The sequence below is a fragment of the Geotrypetes seraphini genome, chromosome 1 (genome assembly GCF_902459505.1).
Source record: "Geotrypetes seraphini chromosome 1, aGeoSer1.1, whole genome shotgun sequence".
Lineage (NCBI taxonomy): Eukaryota > Metazoa > Chordata > Amphibia > Gymnophiona > Dermophiidae > Geotrypetes > Geotrypetes seraphini.
In genome coordinates this window covers 276,759,050-276,776,790 of record NC_047084.1, presented here as the reverse complement: position 1 = coordinate 276,776,790, position 17,741 = coordinate 276,759,050, and the positions used below count along the sequence as shown (strand labels likewise).

The 17,741-nt window shown below is 42.8% G+C and overlaps 2 protein-coding genes across 6 annotated transcripts in view; one reads left to right on the top strand and one right to left on the bottom strand.

Annotated features, from left to right (window-relative positions):
- RPIA (ribose 5-phosphate isomerase A) overlaps positions 1–5,544 on the bottom strand; it is a 63,350-nt gene extending 57,806 nt beyond the window's left edge. The window contains exon 1 of one of the 3 annotated variants that reach the window (XM_033952385.1): positions 5,399–5,544. In XM_033952385.1, coding sequence (XP_033808276.1) covers positions 5,399–5,449 — 51 coding nt within the window. In that variant the 5' untranslated portion in view covers positions 5,450–5,544. Of the gene's footprint in view, positions 1–5,342 lie in introns of all 3 variants that reach the window. The other 2 variants (XM_033952360.1, XM_033952367.1) reach the window with 2 other exon arrangements.
- Positions 5,545–5,574: 30 nt separating this feature from the next.
- Positions 5,575–17,741, top strand: part of EIF2AK3 (eukaryotic translation initiation factor 2 alpha kinase 3) — a 115,493-nt gene continuing 103,326 nt past the window's right edge. For 2 of the 3 annotated variants that reach the window (XM_033952315.1, XM_033952305.1), the window contains exon 1: positions 5,888–6,378. In XM_033952315.1, the coding sequence (XP_033808206.1) occupies positions 6,074–6,378 (305 nt within the window). In that variant the 5' untranslated portion in view covers positions 5,888–6,073. The other variant, XM_033952325.1, reaches the window with a different exon arrangement.

The following is a 17,741-nucleotide window of genomic DNA, read 5'->3' as shown; positions in this document are numbered from 1 at the left end:
ATGAGGAGAATAGATCCTGGAGCAGAACTGAGACAGTTTGTGGTTGAGGGAGCTGCAAAGAGATCTATCTGAGGCGTTCCCCACTGTGAAAAAATATGATGAAGAGGCGAGGAATGGAGTGTCCATTCGTGAGGTTGCAGAAGACGACTCAAGTTGTTCGCCAAGCAATTTTTCGCCCCTTGGATGTAGACAGCTTTGAGGAAGGTGTTGTGGCAGATTGCCCAGTCCCAAACCTTCAGAGCTTCTTGACAAACAGAGGAAGATCCTGTCCCTCCCTGTTTGTTGACATAATACATGGTGACTTGGTTGTCCGTCCAAATGAGGACTACCTGGTCATGAATAAGATGTTGAAAAGCTTTGAGAGCCTTAAAAATCGTTCTGAGTTCCAACAGATTGATGTGACACTGACAATCCATACTGGTCCAGTGGCCTTGAGTACAGAGACCATCGAGATGAGCGCCCCAAGCGTAGGTCGAGGAATCTGTTGTAAGGACCTTCTGATGAGGGGGCGTTTGAAACAGCAAGCTTCTGGAGAGATTGAAAGAGAGCATCCACCAGCGGTGAGACTGTCTCAATGAAGGAGTGACTGTAATGTGTTGAGAAAGTGGGTCGCAAACCTGCGTCCACTGAGATGCCAGGGTCCACTGAGGAATTTTGAGGTGAAGTCTGGCAAAAGGAGTCACGTGTACTGTGGAAGCCATGTGACCCAGGAGTACCGTCATGTGTCTTGCTGATATGGAGGAGCAGGAAGACGCTGTATGACAGAGTTGAAGGAGGAATGCTCCGAGTTGGATAGTATCCAGAACAGCTCCAATGAATTGTAGATTCTGAGAGGGTTGAAGTTGGGATTTGGGAAAGTTGATTTCGAATCTCAAACTCTGTAGGAACCATGTAGTCCATTGAGTCGCTACAATAACCCCTTGAGATGTTGAATCTTTGATGAGCCAGTCGTCCAGGTAGGGAAATACCTGAAGACCATGGTTTCTGAGAGCTGCGGCTACCACTACCGGCACTTGGTGAACACTCTGGGAGATGAAGCCAAGCCAAAGGGCAGCGCTCTGTATTGATAATGCAGATTCCCCACCCGAAATCTGAGATATTGGCGGGAGGCCGGATGAATGGGAATATGAGTATAAGCCTCCTTGAAATCCAGAGAGCATAACCAGTCATTCTGATCTAGGAGGGGATAAAGGGATAATATGCAAAATTTTTCTTTGACTAAAAATTTGTTGAGAGCCCCGAGATCCAGAATGGGCCACAGATTGCCTATCTTCTTCAGAAGAAGGAAGTAACGGGAGTAAAAACCCCTGTTCTGCTGCCCAAAGGAACTGGTTCGATGGCATGGAGACGAAGCAGAGCTTGAGCTTTCTGAAGAAGAAGGGTGGTCTGGGATGGACTGGAAGGATACTGTCTTGGAGGAAGCTCTGGAGGAACCTGAGTTAAAAGAAGAGAGTATCCTTCCCTGATGATTGATAGCACCCAGAGGTTGGATGTGATAAAAAATGATGGAGACAACTTCCAATAGAGGGAAGATAGTTCAGAGACAGAACAGTGGAGGTTATGCTCTGTTTTAAACAGTCAAAAAGGCTGCGTAGCCTTAGGTGCAGCAGAAGGTTGAGATTTCTGTTGCTTCTGATTCTGATGTTTCTTGGGAGGAGGGCAAATGTAAGGAGCCGCTCTCGGAGCAAAACGCCTCTGGTAAATAGGAGGAGGGCGTGTAGGTTTGGCAGGATCCATGTCAATGGTACGAAGCCAGGCAAGGTGGTACATTGCTACAGAACAAGTAGCCGCCCTGGCAGACCACTCAAAGGCATTGTAAGAAGACTGAAGTAGATGTAATCTGAGTTGTGATAGAGAAGCTATGACTTCTTGAAATTCAAAGTGCTTTTGAGTATCTAAATAACTGAGAAATTTAGGCAAAAGAGCAATGAGAAACTCAAAATAGGTGATAAATGGAAATTGTAATTAAGGACTTTAGAGGACATTATGGCATTTTGATAGATGCGACGTCCGAACTTGTCCATAGTTTTCCTTTTCCTTCCAGGAGGAATGGTAGCATAAACCTTGGAAGGATGGGACCTTTTCAAGGATGACTCCACAAGTAGGGATTGGTGAGATAACTGTGAATTCTCAAATCCTTTGCAATAGAGAATTTTATATCTGGAGTCTAATTTGCCTGGAACAGCTGGAATTGCAAAAGGAGTCTCCAGACATCTGGTAAAAGTCTGAGACAAAAGTTTGTGAAGAGGAAGCTTAAGTGACTCTGCAGAATGCCCAGGCTGGATGAGAGTAACAAGCTTCGGTCCCATATTAGTGAGGAACTGAATGAATTGTTTCTCTAACATGGTCTGGAAAGAAGCCGGCAAGGATGGATCTGCGTCTGAAACCGGACCACCTGCTATGGCTGGAGGTTCCACAGAGGCAGTGGAAATGTGCTTTGATTTGGAAGTCTTAGGTACCTTAAGCACCACCGCTGGAACTTTCTGCTGAGCTATCTGACCTGAGGATACAGGGGAAGATACAGCAGATGTCGTCGAGGAAAGAGCCGCTGCAAACGAAGAAGGTCTGATGAGGCTCGAGGTCAAAGCAGTGGAGGCAGGAGGAACCTCGGTCGAAGGTGAGACCAAGGTCGGCTTCGGAGTCGAGGAAGTAGTCGAATCCATCCCGAAGAGCTTCTACACTGAAAGTAGATGACGTTTAAGAGCTCGAGGTTGAAGAATAGCACAGCGCTCGCACGACTTCGGATGATGATCTGACCCAAGGCACTTGAGGCACCTACTGTGTGGGTCCGTGAGAGAAATCACACGTTAACACTGGCTACACTTCTTGAAGCCTGTTGTTGGCCAGGACATAGGAGGAAAAACATCTGCCGCAAAGTCGAAGCCCCTGGGCTGCAGCCGAGCGGCCTGCCCCAGCAGCCGAACGGAAGAAATAATAATAATTTTTTTCTTTTTAACTAGAAATAAAAGAAATACAGCGATTCGTGAAGAAAAAGAACACAAACCGCAGTGAGAGAAGGCATGACGCAAGTAAGTTAAACGCAGAAAGTCAAAGAAGGACTTCTCGGCTCCATGGAAAACTAGAATTGCGGTGGGTGGGGGATGCCATTACAGCAGGAGAGATGCCCAATCCTGCTGCGAACCCAACCCCCCCTCCTCCCCCGATACCATCCGGGCATGAGGGAGGCCAACCCTTCCTGCTCCAGTGACCCCCCTACCTCCCACTCCCACTAAGATACAGGCAGGAGGGATCCCAGGCACTCCTGCCCACAATGCACCTCCCCATGACTGCCCCCCACAACCCCCGATCGGCCACCAGAACCCACATAACCGCTGATCCCTCAAAAAACCCCGCCGCCCCCTCTTTCACCCCCTTACCTAAAAGAAGTTGGATGGCCTGATAGGTCCCAAGCCTGTCTGCCCGGCAGACCCGCCATCCATTACCTCCTCCTGTGGGTGGGGCCTTAGGCTCATGGGCTCAACTAGAAAAAGAGGTTAGGTTCTATCTTGCTAATATCTTTTCTAGTAGATAAGTGTGTCATTTTGGAGCCTTGCCCTGTCATTTGTGTCCTGCACTGGCCTACTATCTCAATCAGAAAGTGTGTATCCAACATGACATTTGGATGCTAGTCAGACCTTAAGCATATGCAGAATAGATTTTTCTGGGGTATTATTTGAGCTCCAGAAAGGTTTCTGTTTGCCATGTTTGTTTTCATGGTTTAATTGTTCAGTGGCAGTGTTTAACATGTCCATTATGAATTCAGAGCAGAACAGAATTGTTCTTTGGGGAGTTTCTCCTTACTTCTTCTTTACAGGTGTTTCTAGAGGGGGCTATCGCCTGCTTTGGAACAAAGTGAAGGAGGCAGCAGAGCCCTCTGATTAAGTAGGAGAGATTAAAAAGCTGGAGTGGATTCCTTATTTACGGTTCACAATCAGAATAACTAGGGTTACCATATGGCTCCAGAAAAAGGACGGATTGAGATATCTTATTCGCAACCCTAATGTGAACCCAAAACCTCAGGGTGCTGAGGCTGTAGCTCTAACCACTACACCATTTAAACTGTCAGATTGAGATTACATAAAGCATTTTCATAAACAGTGACAATTTAAACACATTGTAGCTTAAAGTTTATGTTTATTTCAACTAGAAGGAACAAATAAAAGACAAAAAATACAAGGGGGTGCTGAAAAGTTTATCGGCCCAACCAACTTTCTAAATTCTGAGTGTTATTTTGCCACTGTAGCTGAAAAGAGTGTTATTTTATTTTGCAAAGTAACAATTTGCAGAATCATAATGCTATGTTTTGACACTGCTTCAGATCATTGATTGAACTATGTCTACAAAAAGTGTGGAATTTTCAAGTGTGGAACTCCGAGACGTCATGAAGTTCCTATTCCTGCAGAAGAAAACTTCAAAGGCGACCTGAGGGCTGCTGCGTGAGCGGACTGCTGGGCAGGATGGACCACTGGTCTGACCCAGCAAGGACAATTCTTTTGTTCTTAATGTATGATGCAAACACTGTGTGACAAATGCCCATCATACTCCACAGTGAAGAATGGTGTACAAACTTTCAGCATAGAGATTTCGAGATTGAAGATGCAGCAAGGTGTGGAAGGCCTCAAATGGTATTAACTCCTGAAATTGTTGACCATGTCAATGACCTGATTTTGGCAGATCGTTGAATATTGGCTAAAACAATTGCTGAGACACTACAGAAATCCAGGGAATGTGTTGGGTGTATAATCCACAAGCAGTTGGGTATGCAGAAGCTGTCAGTCAAGTGGGTGCCCAAATGTTTGAATGCCTTCAGAAATTATGTCAAGTGTTTATTGGAAGCTTCTATGCAACTACTAATGACTGGGGAGTCAAATCTGAGTAGTTTGCATGAGCTTCAGTAAAGGTGGACACTTCCAACTTGATTTTGCAGCATTTTCAGTGAGCTATTTCCAACTTTTTGGAACAACTAGTTACTGTTGATGAAGCATGGTTACACCACTATGATCCTAGTTGGAACCTAAACACAGTACTGGGCAGAGCTTTGGATCCCTCCCTCCCTCCCTCCGTGTAATTCTACACCAGGGCCCCCCCCTCCCCCTAAGGTCTGTCCCCTCTGAAGGCCTGCACCCCCCCCCCCCCCCCCGAAGCCCTGCATCCCACCCCTGAAGGCATGCAAATAAAGAAGAACACATTCACATAACACAGAAGTTATTACACGATAACATAAAGAATTCGATAGGACCAGAGTGGCAACGGCTTCTCTTCCAAAACAACTCGCTCAGTGTCCCTCACGATTATCACGGCAGGGCGATGCATTACATAATACAAGAAACAAGTATACATACACATAATGCGCATGAGCAGCGTTTTTCCTTTCACTTTACTCCGGGGATTACCTCACCTCTACGTTCGAGACACTCAAAATCGGCCACGTAGTAAATGCCAGGGACATCCAATCAGTAACATCTACAGACCCACGAGACCAAAACAGCTCTTTAAAACAACTTCCTTGTCTCTTCCCTTGATCCAATCAAAATATTGTTCTAGGGTCACCTGATAAGGAACAGCTCAGCCAATCAGAAGGAAAGAACTGAGGCGACGAATTTCTGCGCATTGAAAAAGCGGTGCTTAAGTATGATCCTGCTATCTGATTGGCGGCGATCCGGTTCGGCCTTCCACCAAACCCTCGTCTAAACAACCATTCACGCAAATGTTGACAATCGATGAGGACACGCAGGCCCTACCCCATTGGGCCCTTCGAACATTTGACAACCGGGAAGGCAATCCACCAATGGGGAAGAGAGGCCGCAAAGAGTGACGTGCAACAGAGCCAATCGTGGCCGTCCCTGTGTGGGCTCGGACGGCTTTGACAGCCAGCTGTACGGTCAGTGTGCTAGCGGCTAGGCTTGGGTTGCGAGCTGCTGTTTTAATGTCGGAATGGCGGTAGCGAAGGTGGTGATGCTGGCGGTTACGGCCGAGACGCTGCTACTCCAGTAACTAGAAGGGCGGCTCCGGAGCACTGAGCGCGGTGGCTGCAGGGTGGGGATCGTGCTCGCCTGTCCATGCAGGATCGCCGATGGAGAGTGGCCGTGGTGTGTGGCGCGGGGCGCTCGGGTTCTTCCTGTTCGCGGTGCTCGTGCTGCAGGCGGCGATGGCGGCGGCGGCGGCGGATCCGGCCCCCGCGGCAGGGCATATCCCTAGCGTCTTGGGTGGCGGCCGGGGAGAGCTGGAACAGGAGGGCGTGTCTGGGAACAGCCTGGGGTTCGGTGCCACCGGCGCAGCTTTCCCGGCAGGGGACGTGACGGTGGAAGACGATGAGCCTGGCCCGGCCGCCGAGCAGGAGTTCTACGATAGCGGTGGCAGCGAGGAGATGAAGCCCCGGTGAGAGGCAGGGAGAGGGTGCATGTACAGTATGTTCGTAGATGTATTCATTATACGATTTTATTTGGTTTGCATTATTTTTGTTGCACATCTGTACACATACAGATGATGTATACCCTCGCTTAGCCCCCCCCCTTGTTTATTTATTTAGTTCAATTTTTATTAAATTTTAACATCTTTACAGAATAATGCAATTCACAAATAGATCATAGCATATGTATACATACATTAAGAAAATCTTAGCAACAAAACACTTCAATAACTTATCCACCCATCCCTCCCTTACCCAAACCCCCCTCCCCCCCCCATTTGTCTGGCAGGTCATTCATACAGTCATATACATTGCTTAACAAAACCTTCTAAAGGGCCCCATACTTCTACAAAGGAGGCCATATTCTCAGATCTTTCAGCTAAATTAGCTTTATATCGATAATAAAGTCATACTGTTTCCCACCAAAACTGAAAGTTCAAAAGAGTGAAATCTTTCCAGTTTTTGACTATTAACTGTCACGCCACTCCTGACAATATAATGAATAATTTATTTTTTTTAAACCGTCAATAAGGTTACTGAAGCAACGCGTGTTCCACATATCACCGTTCAAATAAATCAAATGGTATATCTCCAGTTAAATTTGCACTGGTGGCAAAAATGCTCAATATCTTAACCTCTTGTCAACACTAGACTTCATTTTCAAACAAATATAGTTGAATAGGGGGAAACGCCTCAGAAGCTGCAGGGCAAATGTTGCTCTGGATCTATGAAGGGGAGCTTAAATTGCTCTTTAACTCACTTCCAGCATTCTATCATTGGCAAAACAACCCCTGTATTATGCTAAGTATAATAATACAAAAAACAGGCAGCACTTAACTTAGCCTTAACGTGGCTGCTGCTTCCTCACTGAATCAATAAAAGCTGACGATGGCCAATGTTTCATGATCTGCCAATCATTTCTTCAGGGCTCTTAAGTGTTAGCAATGCTTAGAGTCTGTGCCATATGAGAAAGGTATACAAACCTCCAATATACATTGTATTTTATTACAAACTTCTTGCCAAAAGATGTTCTAGTATACCCACCTCCTTCTCACAACTCCAACATGCATTAAATCTGGTAGCATCCAATTTTTGTAATTTAACTGGTGTCCACAATGTTCTATGAAGCACAAAATAAAGAGTAAAGATGCTGAAGCCGTACATCGTATCCTTTGAGACTATATCTTCTTCCAATTTTCAGATGAAACAGTACATTGCAATTATCTAGACCGGTGTCTCTCAAACTTTCTCAAAGCCGGGGCACACTAAAGGTAGTGGCCATGGCTTGAAGCACCCAGAAGTGTGCGGACATCGCCGTGATGGCATCACGCATATGCGTGACATCATCACATTGACGTCCATGCATGTGCAGAGGCCCTCGAGATGGGCCCTGAGACGCCAGTAGGGGGTGCCAGCAGTGAAGAGAGCTGGAGAGAAGGAGAGGCGCTGGTGCCAGCTGATTGCCTACAGCAGTGTTTCTCAACTACTTCAAGCTAAGTACCCCCTTAAGTCTAACAAATATCAACTGAGTACCCCAACCACAGACCTCCCTAGGCCCACCCAAGCTCTGCCTCCAGATCTCATCCCCTTTACTAATTGTAATGCCATTTTTGCCATTCATTTTTCATATACAAAGCAGATATAAATTCTCAAAACTGACACATTTCAATCACTATATTGAAAATAAAATCATTTTATCTACCAGTAATTAGCTTTAAATGTGAGACCGGGAGGCCAGGGGGGAAGCTGGAGGACACTAGAGAGAAGGGGGAAACATGCAGGTCTTTGACAAATCAGGCAGCGCTGGCGCCGTACCGTGTAGGGAAGTCAGCTGGCAGGCACCTCTCTTCCTCCTCAGTGTGCCGCGGCACACTTTGAATCTTAGGAGGCACACTAGTGTGCCCCGGCACACAGTTTGAGATACACTGCTCTAGACCAAACAAATTGAAGGCCAGAAAGAGGTTTCTTAAGTAAATATGAACATAAAAGCTTATACCAGCTAGAAGCCTCATGACCTTGAAACCCCACAGTAAAACATAGGTAAACTTGGTTGCTCTTTCAGAGCACTAAGCGATGAGAAGCTGGGCTGTAATAGCTTGCTGGAATTTCAGCCATTTAAAACACTGAGAGAATGGCAATTCAAATTTCTGTTGTAAAGTCTGAAAGGTCACCAATCGTCCTTGACACGTCACATCCTGCAAGGTTCTAATATTTGCTTGCATCCAGGTTTTCCAAAGAATCATGGAACTGCTTGTTGATGTGGTGCTGGCCTTGCTGCACTCTTGCTATGGACAGCAACAACTGTTCCTTCTTTCTCTGTCGTTACCCCAAGTGCTCTCTGCCTTGACTATTGCAAACCTACCTATGCATAGTTCTCTGCATAGTGATTGTTTTCTGCTTTCCGGCTTGTGCGCACGATCGTGCAGTGGAATCTTTTGTGTGGTGGTGATAGCAGTAATATACATTTTTTCTGTTTTCATATGGTGTCTTGATCCAGAACACTCTGGGCTGTATAGAAACCTTATGGCTTATCTGTCAGACATATGTATAGTTGGATGTTTAAGGGTTTCTTTCTGGGGTTTTTCTTTTTTTTAATTTCCAGATTTATTTTGATAAAGAGGGAAACATCACCCGAGGTTTTTTTATTCTTTTGTTCTCTGAAATGTAACTGGTCCGGAAATGGTTCTGAGGTGATGGACCAGTCTGTACCTTTTTTGCAGGAACAAAGAAAGATCTTTCCCAGTTGTGCACAGAGCTGGTTGCAAAACTGAGTATAGTATTTTAATCTCCTGTTGATTTTTGATTGGAAATTACTATAACAAGATTTTTTTTTCATGCCTTCTTACCCTATCTGTGAAACTAGATGATTATTTATGGAAATCTGTTTTGAATCTACCTTTGCTGTCCTGGGAAGGTTGCCTTTTGTATGTGTTTTATAAACTAGTCTGTATATTTAACCCCTCAACAAATTTACAAAAGTAATGCCCACTAGTCACTTGGGTATCCAGAACTCTTGTATAGACCAATTTTTATCTGGCCTGAAGATGCACATTTACCGATAGCATTTCTTTATGGGTGTCAGACAACCAGGGCTAGTACAGAAGATGTAAAGTCAGTCACTTTAGGAGTTTGAACGAGAGGAGCAGTTGGAACTCTTTTGTGGTTTTTTTTGCATATATTGTAGACCTGATGGCTATAATATGCCGACAACAAAAAATGTTTTAAATTAAACATTGTAAATCAGTTTGTAAAGCCTATGGGCTCCTTTTACGAAGCCGTGTTAGCGGTTTAACATGTGTAATAGCGCGTGCTAAACTGCTAGCCGCTACCGCCTCCTCTTGAGCAGGCGGTAGTTTTTCAGCTAACGTGGGGGGTTAGCGCGTGATATAAAGTCGGGTGCGATAAAGCTGCTAACGCGGCTTCGTAAAAGGAGCCCTATGTCTCTTATCATCAGGAAGGCTTAGTCATTTTTTAGCCTCTGCAGGTAGTTCAGTTTTCTCTCTAACCAGTAATTCTTTAGTTCTAACTCTGAAAGTATACAAATATATTTTTCTACCACTGTTGTCCAAGGCCACCACTTTGTGCTTGTGTTCACCTATGCTTCACCTCTGACCCCTGAAGCTGCATTCAATTCTAAATCATGGATTATCGATTTGGTAGTTTCAGTAGATCTTTCCGCCACATTAAGTTTAATATATCATGAAACTCTTATTAAAGCATCTTTCAGATATAGTTTTATCTGGGATGATTTAAAGGTTGGTTTAACTCCTTCTTGGAAAGGCAAACCTGTATGATAACTTCCTCTAACTTCATAAACCAATATATAATCTGACCATGTGGTCCAAAAGTATCTTCAATAGCATAGAAACCCAAATCCCCCACTATTGAATCATGATGTTTTGCGACCTACAATTTCTTTACAAACTCCTCTTATTTTTTAAAGCTGTTTTTAATCTTTTAAATCAAATTGAATAACTGGCATAAAAGTCTATAACCGTGTACAGTCTTGTTGACAGGGTATAAAAAAAAGCCTCAGAATATGGAGCTTTCTACCCAATTCGGGTTTCATTTGTGACTGTCACTTGCTCCTGCTCATATCATAGGCAAAAAAAAAAATCCTTCAGTTTATTTTTCTTTTCTTTTTTTTTAATATTCTCATTCTTATCTATCCTTTAAAACTCAATGCCCTCTTAATCATTTATGACATTCATTTCATCTCAACACTGTAGTGAAAACTTGACTTGGCCTCAAAACTATCGATGATTTCAAAACCAGCAGTTCTTCAACCATTTAGAGTTCATACACTTGTATCTTTTTTTCTTAAAACATTATATCAAATGCTGAAACTATCTTTAATTCTTCTCCAGTTTGTTCTTGAAGTGCTTTTTTTTCAGCTTTCTAGGAGTTCGCCACTGCTGAATTCTAACCAACCGACGCGGCCAGCGTTTCACGGGGGTTCCTTCACTTCCGTTGCATCAGGGAAGCTGTCAGGCAGCAGTTGGGTTTTTTTTTTTCACTTTCCTCTGGCACCACTTCATTATCCTGTTTTGCGCCTCTTGAAGTTCCACAGAGTTTGATTCCCTCTACTTTTCAGTCTTTATCTGAGCCTCTGTAGCTTCACTCTTCAGTCTTATGATATTAAAATGGTTTTTCTATGTTGACATCTTATTAATTTTCCTGACTTCTCTGTTCAGTATTAATCTGCAACCATTACATGACTGCCTGAAATCCCTAGCATATTGGCTTCATCATCGAGTAACTTGTTTGATGGTTTAAGTGTTACTTCCTAACCACAAATTAAACTATCTCTTCTTGAGCTTCTAAACCAGTGAACTGGTTCAATAGGATACCTGGGGATTCTTATTAATTCAGAGCTGACTGTTTCAGATCAAGTTGGGGTCATGGTGAGAGTGAGGTTTTTTTTTTTCCTTATTTACAAACTTTATTTACATAATTATCTGTACTTTGCTATTTTTCAAACTCTCATTCGTGTCTCATCTGGATTACTGCAATTCAGTTTATGCAGGTATATCTAAACATCATATTAAATGCCTTCAGACACTCCAAAATACCACCACAAGACTATGTAGGGCCTGTAAATATATTCAACTTTCACCTTTATTCCAGTGACCTCATTGGCTTCTCATTAATTTTCCTGGTTGATTTTAAATCTTATGCTTTGCACACAAGGCAAACATTTTACGCACTCCATCCTACTTATCTTTTCTAACTATTCCCTGTTCTCCATCTTGGACTCTTGGATGCTAATAGGCTGTTTTTACCTGGTCCAAAGCAAGCTGTTATGAAGTTTTATAAGAAAAAAATTTAGCTCCCAAATTATGGAATGACCTTCCTGCACATATTCATGTAAAAACAGTCCCACAAGAAGTTCAAAAGCTTACTTACGACATTCTTTGGAGAACAACTGTCGAGTCGGCTTACCTGATCCCATGCTTGTTTTTACCCAGTATGTAAGCTACGGTTGATCTGTGTGAATGTGTCTTTTCTAGTTTATAATTTGGTTTTCCTTTCTATACTATGATGTCTTACAATATATACATGAATATAAACCGATCTGAATATAAACCAAGGTAACCTTTTTTTTTCTCTCCTTAAAAGGGGGGAAAAGGTTAACTGAAATATAAATAGAGGGCTTATATTTAATTGCCCTGCCCTACCAGGCTCGGTACCCTATACCCATTCCCTCCCTCCACCCCCCGATGACTTGCAGGCCTTTCTCCAGGCTTGCCGTAAGCCTTGGTGGTTTAGCAGTGAGCCGGGACAGGAGGAATCCCTCCCACCTCCTGTCCCAGCCAACTCTAAAACATCCCACCTCCCAGACCTCTAGAAAGCCTACCTTGAATGCCCTGGTAGTCCAGCGATGAACCAGGGTAGGAGTGATCTTCCTATGCTCCTACTCTATGTGAGCCGCTATCTAAAATGGCTACCGTGAGTTCATGTGACAAATTTCGCCAGACCACAGGAGAATTTGCGGTAGCCATTTTACTTAGCAACTTGCCTGGGACAGGAGCGTAGGAAAATAGACTGTCTGAGACAGTCTATTTAATGTCAAAATGTACAGCGCTGCATATGCCCTTTAGCACTGTAGAAATGTTAAATAATAGTAGTAGCAGCAGCAATACAAATAAACATAAACTATCATGTCCATTAAATAAACACATTAGTACTTCATTGTAATGCTGGCGTTGGTGATATTTCTAGTAAACACCAAAAAAGTCCAACAGGACAGAGAACCCACAGGTATAAAACAGTACAAAAGGAAGTGGGAACGGACAATGAACACTCCACTGAAGATCACTGATGTAAAACCAACTTGTTTATTTCAGAAAAGGACACAAGCAGAAGCTGTGGACCCGACACAGCACTGTGTTTCGGCGTCTGAGGAACACCTGTATCAGGGGTCACTAAACATAAAAACATAACACAACATTTTAAATCACATCATATAAAAAAAAAATTTTTAAGTCATACAAATAAATCAATACCTCAAGTTTTAGTTTAGTTTAGTTTATTATGATTTTATATACCGCCTATCAAGGTTATCTAAGCGGTTTTTACAATCAGGTACTCAAGCATTTTCTCTATCTGTCCCGGTGGGCTCATAATCTATCTAATAAATAAATACATATAAATACAACGAATGATAAATATGTCAAAGATATGTATATGTGACAAACAAAACATATGATAATGTATATGCAAATTCATAAAAATGAAACCAAACCCGTGGCGTATATGTTCACAGATGACAGGTCTGGGATAAAACAAAGCTGTGTAGTAAAAATATGGAAATAGGATCATCAGAATACCATATTTCATCAGGAGAGAAACTCTAAAAAAACTACAGCATATTATTTACACAAGACAATAAAAGAGCGCAAAACATGTAGCTGCGTGAACAAACTTCAAAAGCTATTTGATTGAAAGAACAGGTTTTGTAACAAGGTAGCAACCATACAGGATGTTAATGCAGAAAATCTCAAGTGTAACATTTCCTGCATTGTAGAACCTGAACTGAAGAAAGAGGAAGGTATAAAGAGAGATATGAAAAGCCACAGGTAAGGAGAAAAAGGGAAAAAAGAGAGAAAAAAGGAGAAAAAGTGGTGAAGAAAGGAGAAAAAGTGAAAGTTGTGAAATACACATGAATTAGCCAGTGGTTTAACACATGTATGTTTTTTTGTGCCAAGGCTTTATTTTTAGACAAAAAGGAAGTGAAAATGCAGAAGAAAAGTTGATCATGCAGTGGATATGAACCACTAGTAAAAACTAATCTGAGGCTTGTTCCTTTGTATATGAAATACCTTCAGTGTCATTTTGGTTTTTACTAATGGTTTTGAGTGTTTGATTTAACAGTTGGGTAACCACAAGTTTCTTCAGTTTATTGCTGAAAAACCTAAACACACACACCTAAACCTCTTCACGCGCCTTCTCCTTCCTCCTTATTGTCATAGAACACTAGTGGGTGAAGGATGCCTAGAGATGGAGGATCATTGGAGTAAGCTGGAGGAGGAGGGTATTTTATTTATTTATTTATCTTATTTGTGACATTTATATACCACTTATAGTCTAAGTGGTTTACATTCAGGTACTCAAGCATTTTTCCCTCTGTGTCCTGCCCAGGGTCACAAGGAGTGGTATGGGATTTGAACCCACAACCTCAGGGTGCTGCAGCTGTAGTTCTAACCACTGGGCCCTTTTCTTTCTTTGTCACCCTCCCCTCCTGTTCTTTTGATCCTGGTCCTCCATCTTAAGCCTACAAGAGTAAGCCCCCACCCCCCAGTCCCTGATGGTCCTCAATCCTTCATGATGGTTGGCCACTAATCCCTTCTTCTTCAGCAAATGTCCTCCTGTTCTTCATTGGCCAGTATGACCCAGGCCTCCTCTTCATGCTAGAATCAGCTGGTTCTTCTCTGTCTAGGGGGTGAGTGGGCTGGCTGAACTGCGATGGTTGTATTACAGAAAGGTGGAATAGCTAATGTATGACCCAAACCTATATATTTTTTTCCCTCTTATTCTTTGAATTGTAGAGACCTGGAATTCAAAAACAAGGCCAATTTGCCTTCTTTGCATGTATGTGAGTGTGGGTGGGTGTGGGGGTGGGTGTGGGGAGGGGATGGGGATTAAGAGGCCAAGGAAGTAGTACTGCAGATAGTTTTATTCACTTATTCTATCTCTTTCTCCCTCACTGTACTCTTTCCCATCCCCCCTCTGATCAGATATCTTGCAATCTCTTGAATCTCCTCATCAGTGCTTTACTTTCTCTTCCTGACATCACTTTCACTGCCTTTCTTCCTCACTCAGATTCCTTCATTCATTTTCTCTCTCTACCATCATGGTCACCAAGGGCAAAGGCGAAAGGAGACTGAAAAACTAATATAATAAGCAGTTGGGCTAGGAAACTGACACACTAAGTAGCAGAAGATGCTGTGAGCCTGACAGCCTTGTCTAGTCTCCATCCCAGTCCATCCTCAATTGTGCTTGGAAATCATGCAAAAATCAAGACCACATTGTTAGAGTGAGGGAAAACATCTCCAGCACTTCTACCTCAACTTTGCACTACTTCCTCTGGGAGCTAGAGGTTGGAAATGGTCCATACCCCTCCCCCCCCCCCCCCAGCAGCTCTGCTTTATTTCCACAAAGGAGTCAAAACTAGTGGACACTTGTTAGCTCAGCTTCACCTTCGTCAGGGCCCAGAATAAAAAGAGGAACATTATTCCAAATTGTTCTGCAGAATCTAAGCCCTGGGTAATAGGTAGAAGAAAGGGTTTAAAATTGGCATAAGTTTGAAACCTGTGAGCTGAAACCTTGAAGAGTGCTACCGCTGCTCATGGGTTTCGGACTAGAGAGTTGTGTGGGGACTTAAATGAAACCCTTCCCCGCTCGTCTTCTGAAATTGAATCCATCCCCGCAAGTAATCTCCTTCCCCAATTCCCTCCCCTTTCCCAAAAATAGGCAGGAAAGACACTTTATTAATTTGGAAATATTAATTTAGAGCAATACATACTTTGTAAATGGGTCTCTGAGCCTTTAATGTAAATATAAATTATAAATACTCCAGCTGATGAGGACCTCGAGCTATGTCAGCTTTGGACTTCCTCTGAAAGTGGCCGGGGGTCCCTTTTGCCAAGCTTGGCAGGCAGCAGTAGCGTCTCTGAGTCACAGATGCTGGCACCTCAGTGGCTCAGGGATGCTGCTAGCAACTGCTAGGCTTGGGTGGAGGGACATTCTGGTTGCCTTAGAGGAGGACCTCAGCTGGTGGTGCTTGAGGATTCCCACCAGCCACAGCAAGGGCCAGCATGTACTTCAGCACTGGAGAAATAAAATCAGAAATGCATTTCTTTCTCTTCTGAACACAATACACAGACGTCTTTTTTCAACATCAAGTGTGTAGACCAAAGGACTCAGGCACTGCAAATAAAATCAATATAAAAAGCTTATCCTTCCGGCTTCCTGATGTAGCGTAGCGAAACACAGACTGTGTTGGAGCCGTGAACTGACCTTTTCAGATAAGTGTTCTATTGTTAAACAGCCTTTGTAGAGCCATAACATTTGCCACTCCAGTAGAAGCAAGAATCCTTCTTCCATGCAATGTGTTATGATTAAAATTCAAGCACTTTTCCACTGACATTGTACCGCTGCTGTGGTGCCTCGCTGAAGAGCTTATGAGCACAATTAAATATTTAAAAGCTTTTAAATGTTATATGATGATATTATTTGAGAAACTTGCCCCGTATTGATGAGAGGGGGGGGGTCTTTTGTGTTTTGTTCTATTTTGAAAGTATTGCCCCCCCTCGAGTGGACTGTAATTCAAAATCCCCGGTCTGTTTGGATCTAACATCATGACCTGGCATTGCAACAGTTTATTAATTTATGAAATTAATATACAGCACTGTATACATCTAGTAGCCCTATAAAAATGATAAGTAGTAGTAGTAATTTTGAATTTTGATTTAAAGTTTTCCTTATAGTTTGTGAAAGTTTTACTCCGATAAAACGGAGCTTCCCTGGAAACCTCTTTCCCAATTTTAAGGATGTTTAGCTCATGAACCCTCTTTTGCAGGAATTTTCACCGTTAAGTGCATTAGCATCTTTGTGAGAGCAAAACGAGGTGTTCAGTCTGTGCTGCATTTTCTTTCTTTGTCTGGGGTGGTAGCAAACGTTCATGCCAAAAAGTCCTAAAGCATGTGGGAAATCTTATAGGCGAGTACATCAGTCTGAAGAGTACACTGTTTCAAACTAATTTTATTTAAAGTGTTTGAAAATCAAATTTAAAAACAAGTTCAACTAGGTCCCTGCAAGTCATCGGGGGATGGAGGGTGGTAATGGGTACAGGGTACAGAGCCTGGCAGGGGAGGGAGGAGGGGCTTGGTGCAGAGTCTGGTAGGGCAGGGCACTTGAATATAAGCCCTCTGTTTATATTTCAGTTAACCTTTTTTCCCCTTTTTCACGTTTATTAGGTTTTTATATAATGCCAATCAAGATTATCTAAGCGGTTTTACAATCAGGTGCTCAAGTATTTTCCCTATCTGTCCCGGAGGGCTTACAATCTACCTAATGTACCTGAGGCTATGGAGGACTGAGTGACTTGCCCAGGGTCACAAGGAGCAGCGCGAGGTTTGAACCCACAACCCCAGGGAGCTAAAGCTGTAGCTCCAACCACTGCAGTTTATATTCATGTATATATGGTAAGACATCATAGTATAGAAAGGAAAACCAAATTATTAAAGTAGAAAAGACACATTCACACAAATCAACCGTAGCATATATACTGGGTAAAAACAAGCATGGGATCAGATAAGCCGACTCGACAGTCGTTCTCCAAAGAATGTCGTAAGTAAGCTTTTGAACTTCTTGTGGGACTGCTTTACATGAATATGTGCAGGAAGGTCATTCCATAATTTGGGAGCTAATTTTTTTTTTTTTTTTTTTAATAAAACTTCATAACAGCTTGCTGTGGACCAGGTAAAACCAGCCTATTAGCATCCAAGAGTCCAAGTTCGGTTAGGTCCCAGAAAAAAGTGGTTGAAGTAAAACAGTAGAAAAATCTCAGCTTATATACCAGAAAAACTTGCAGTTCTGAGTAAAACAGATGGTATTATCCCAATTGTGAAGTAGTTTAGGTTCTTTAAGCCTAGGATTTGCCACACAATTGCTGATTAAATTATTTAATATGAACATTTTGCCTTCTAGGAAATGTGTTCTGCCACTGTCGTTGTTGCTGTTATAAACTTTATAAAATTATTTTGAGATCTTGTTGCATGAGTGGTGGAAAACATTTGGGTAGCTGTTAAATATGTATATAATTCACTTG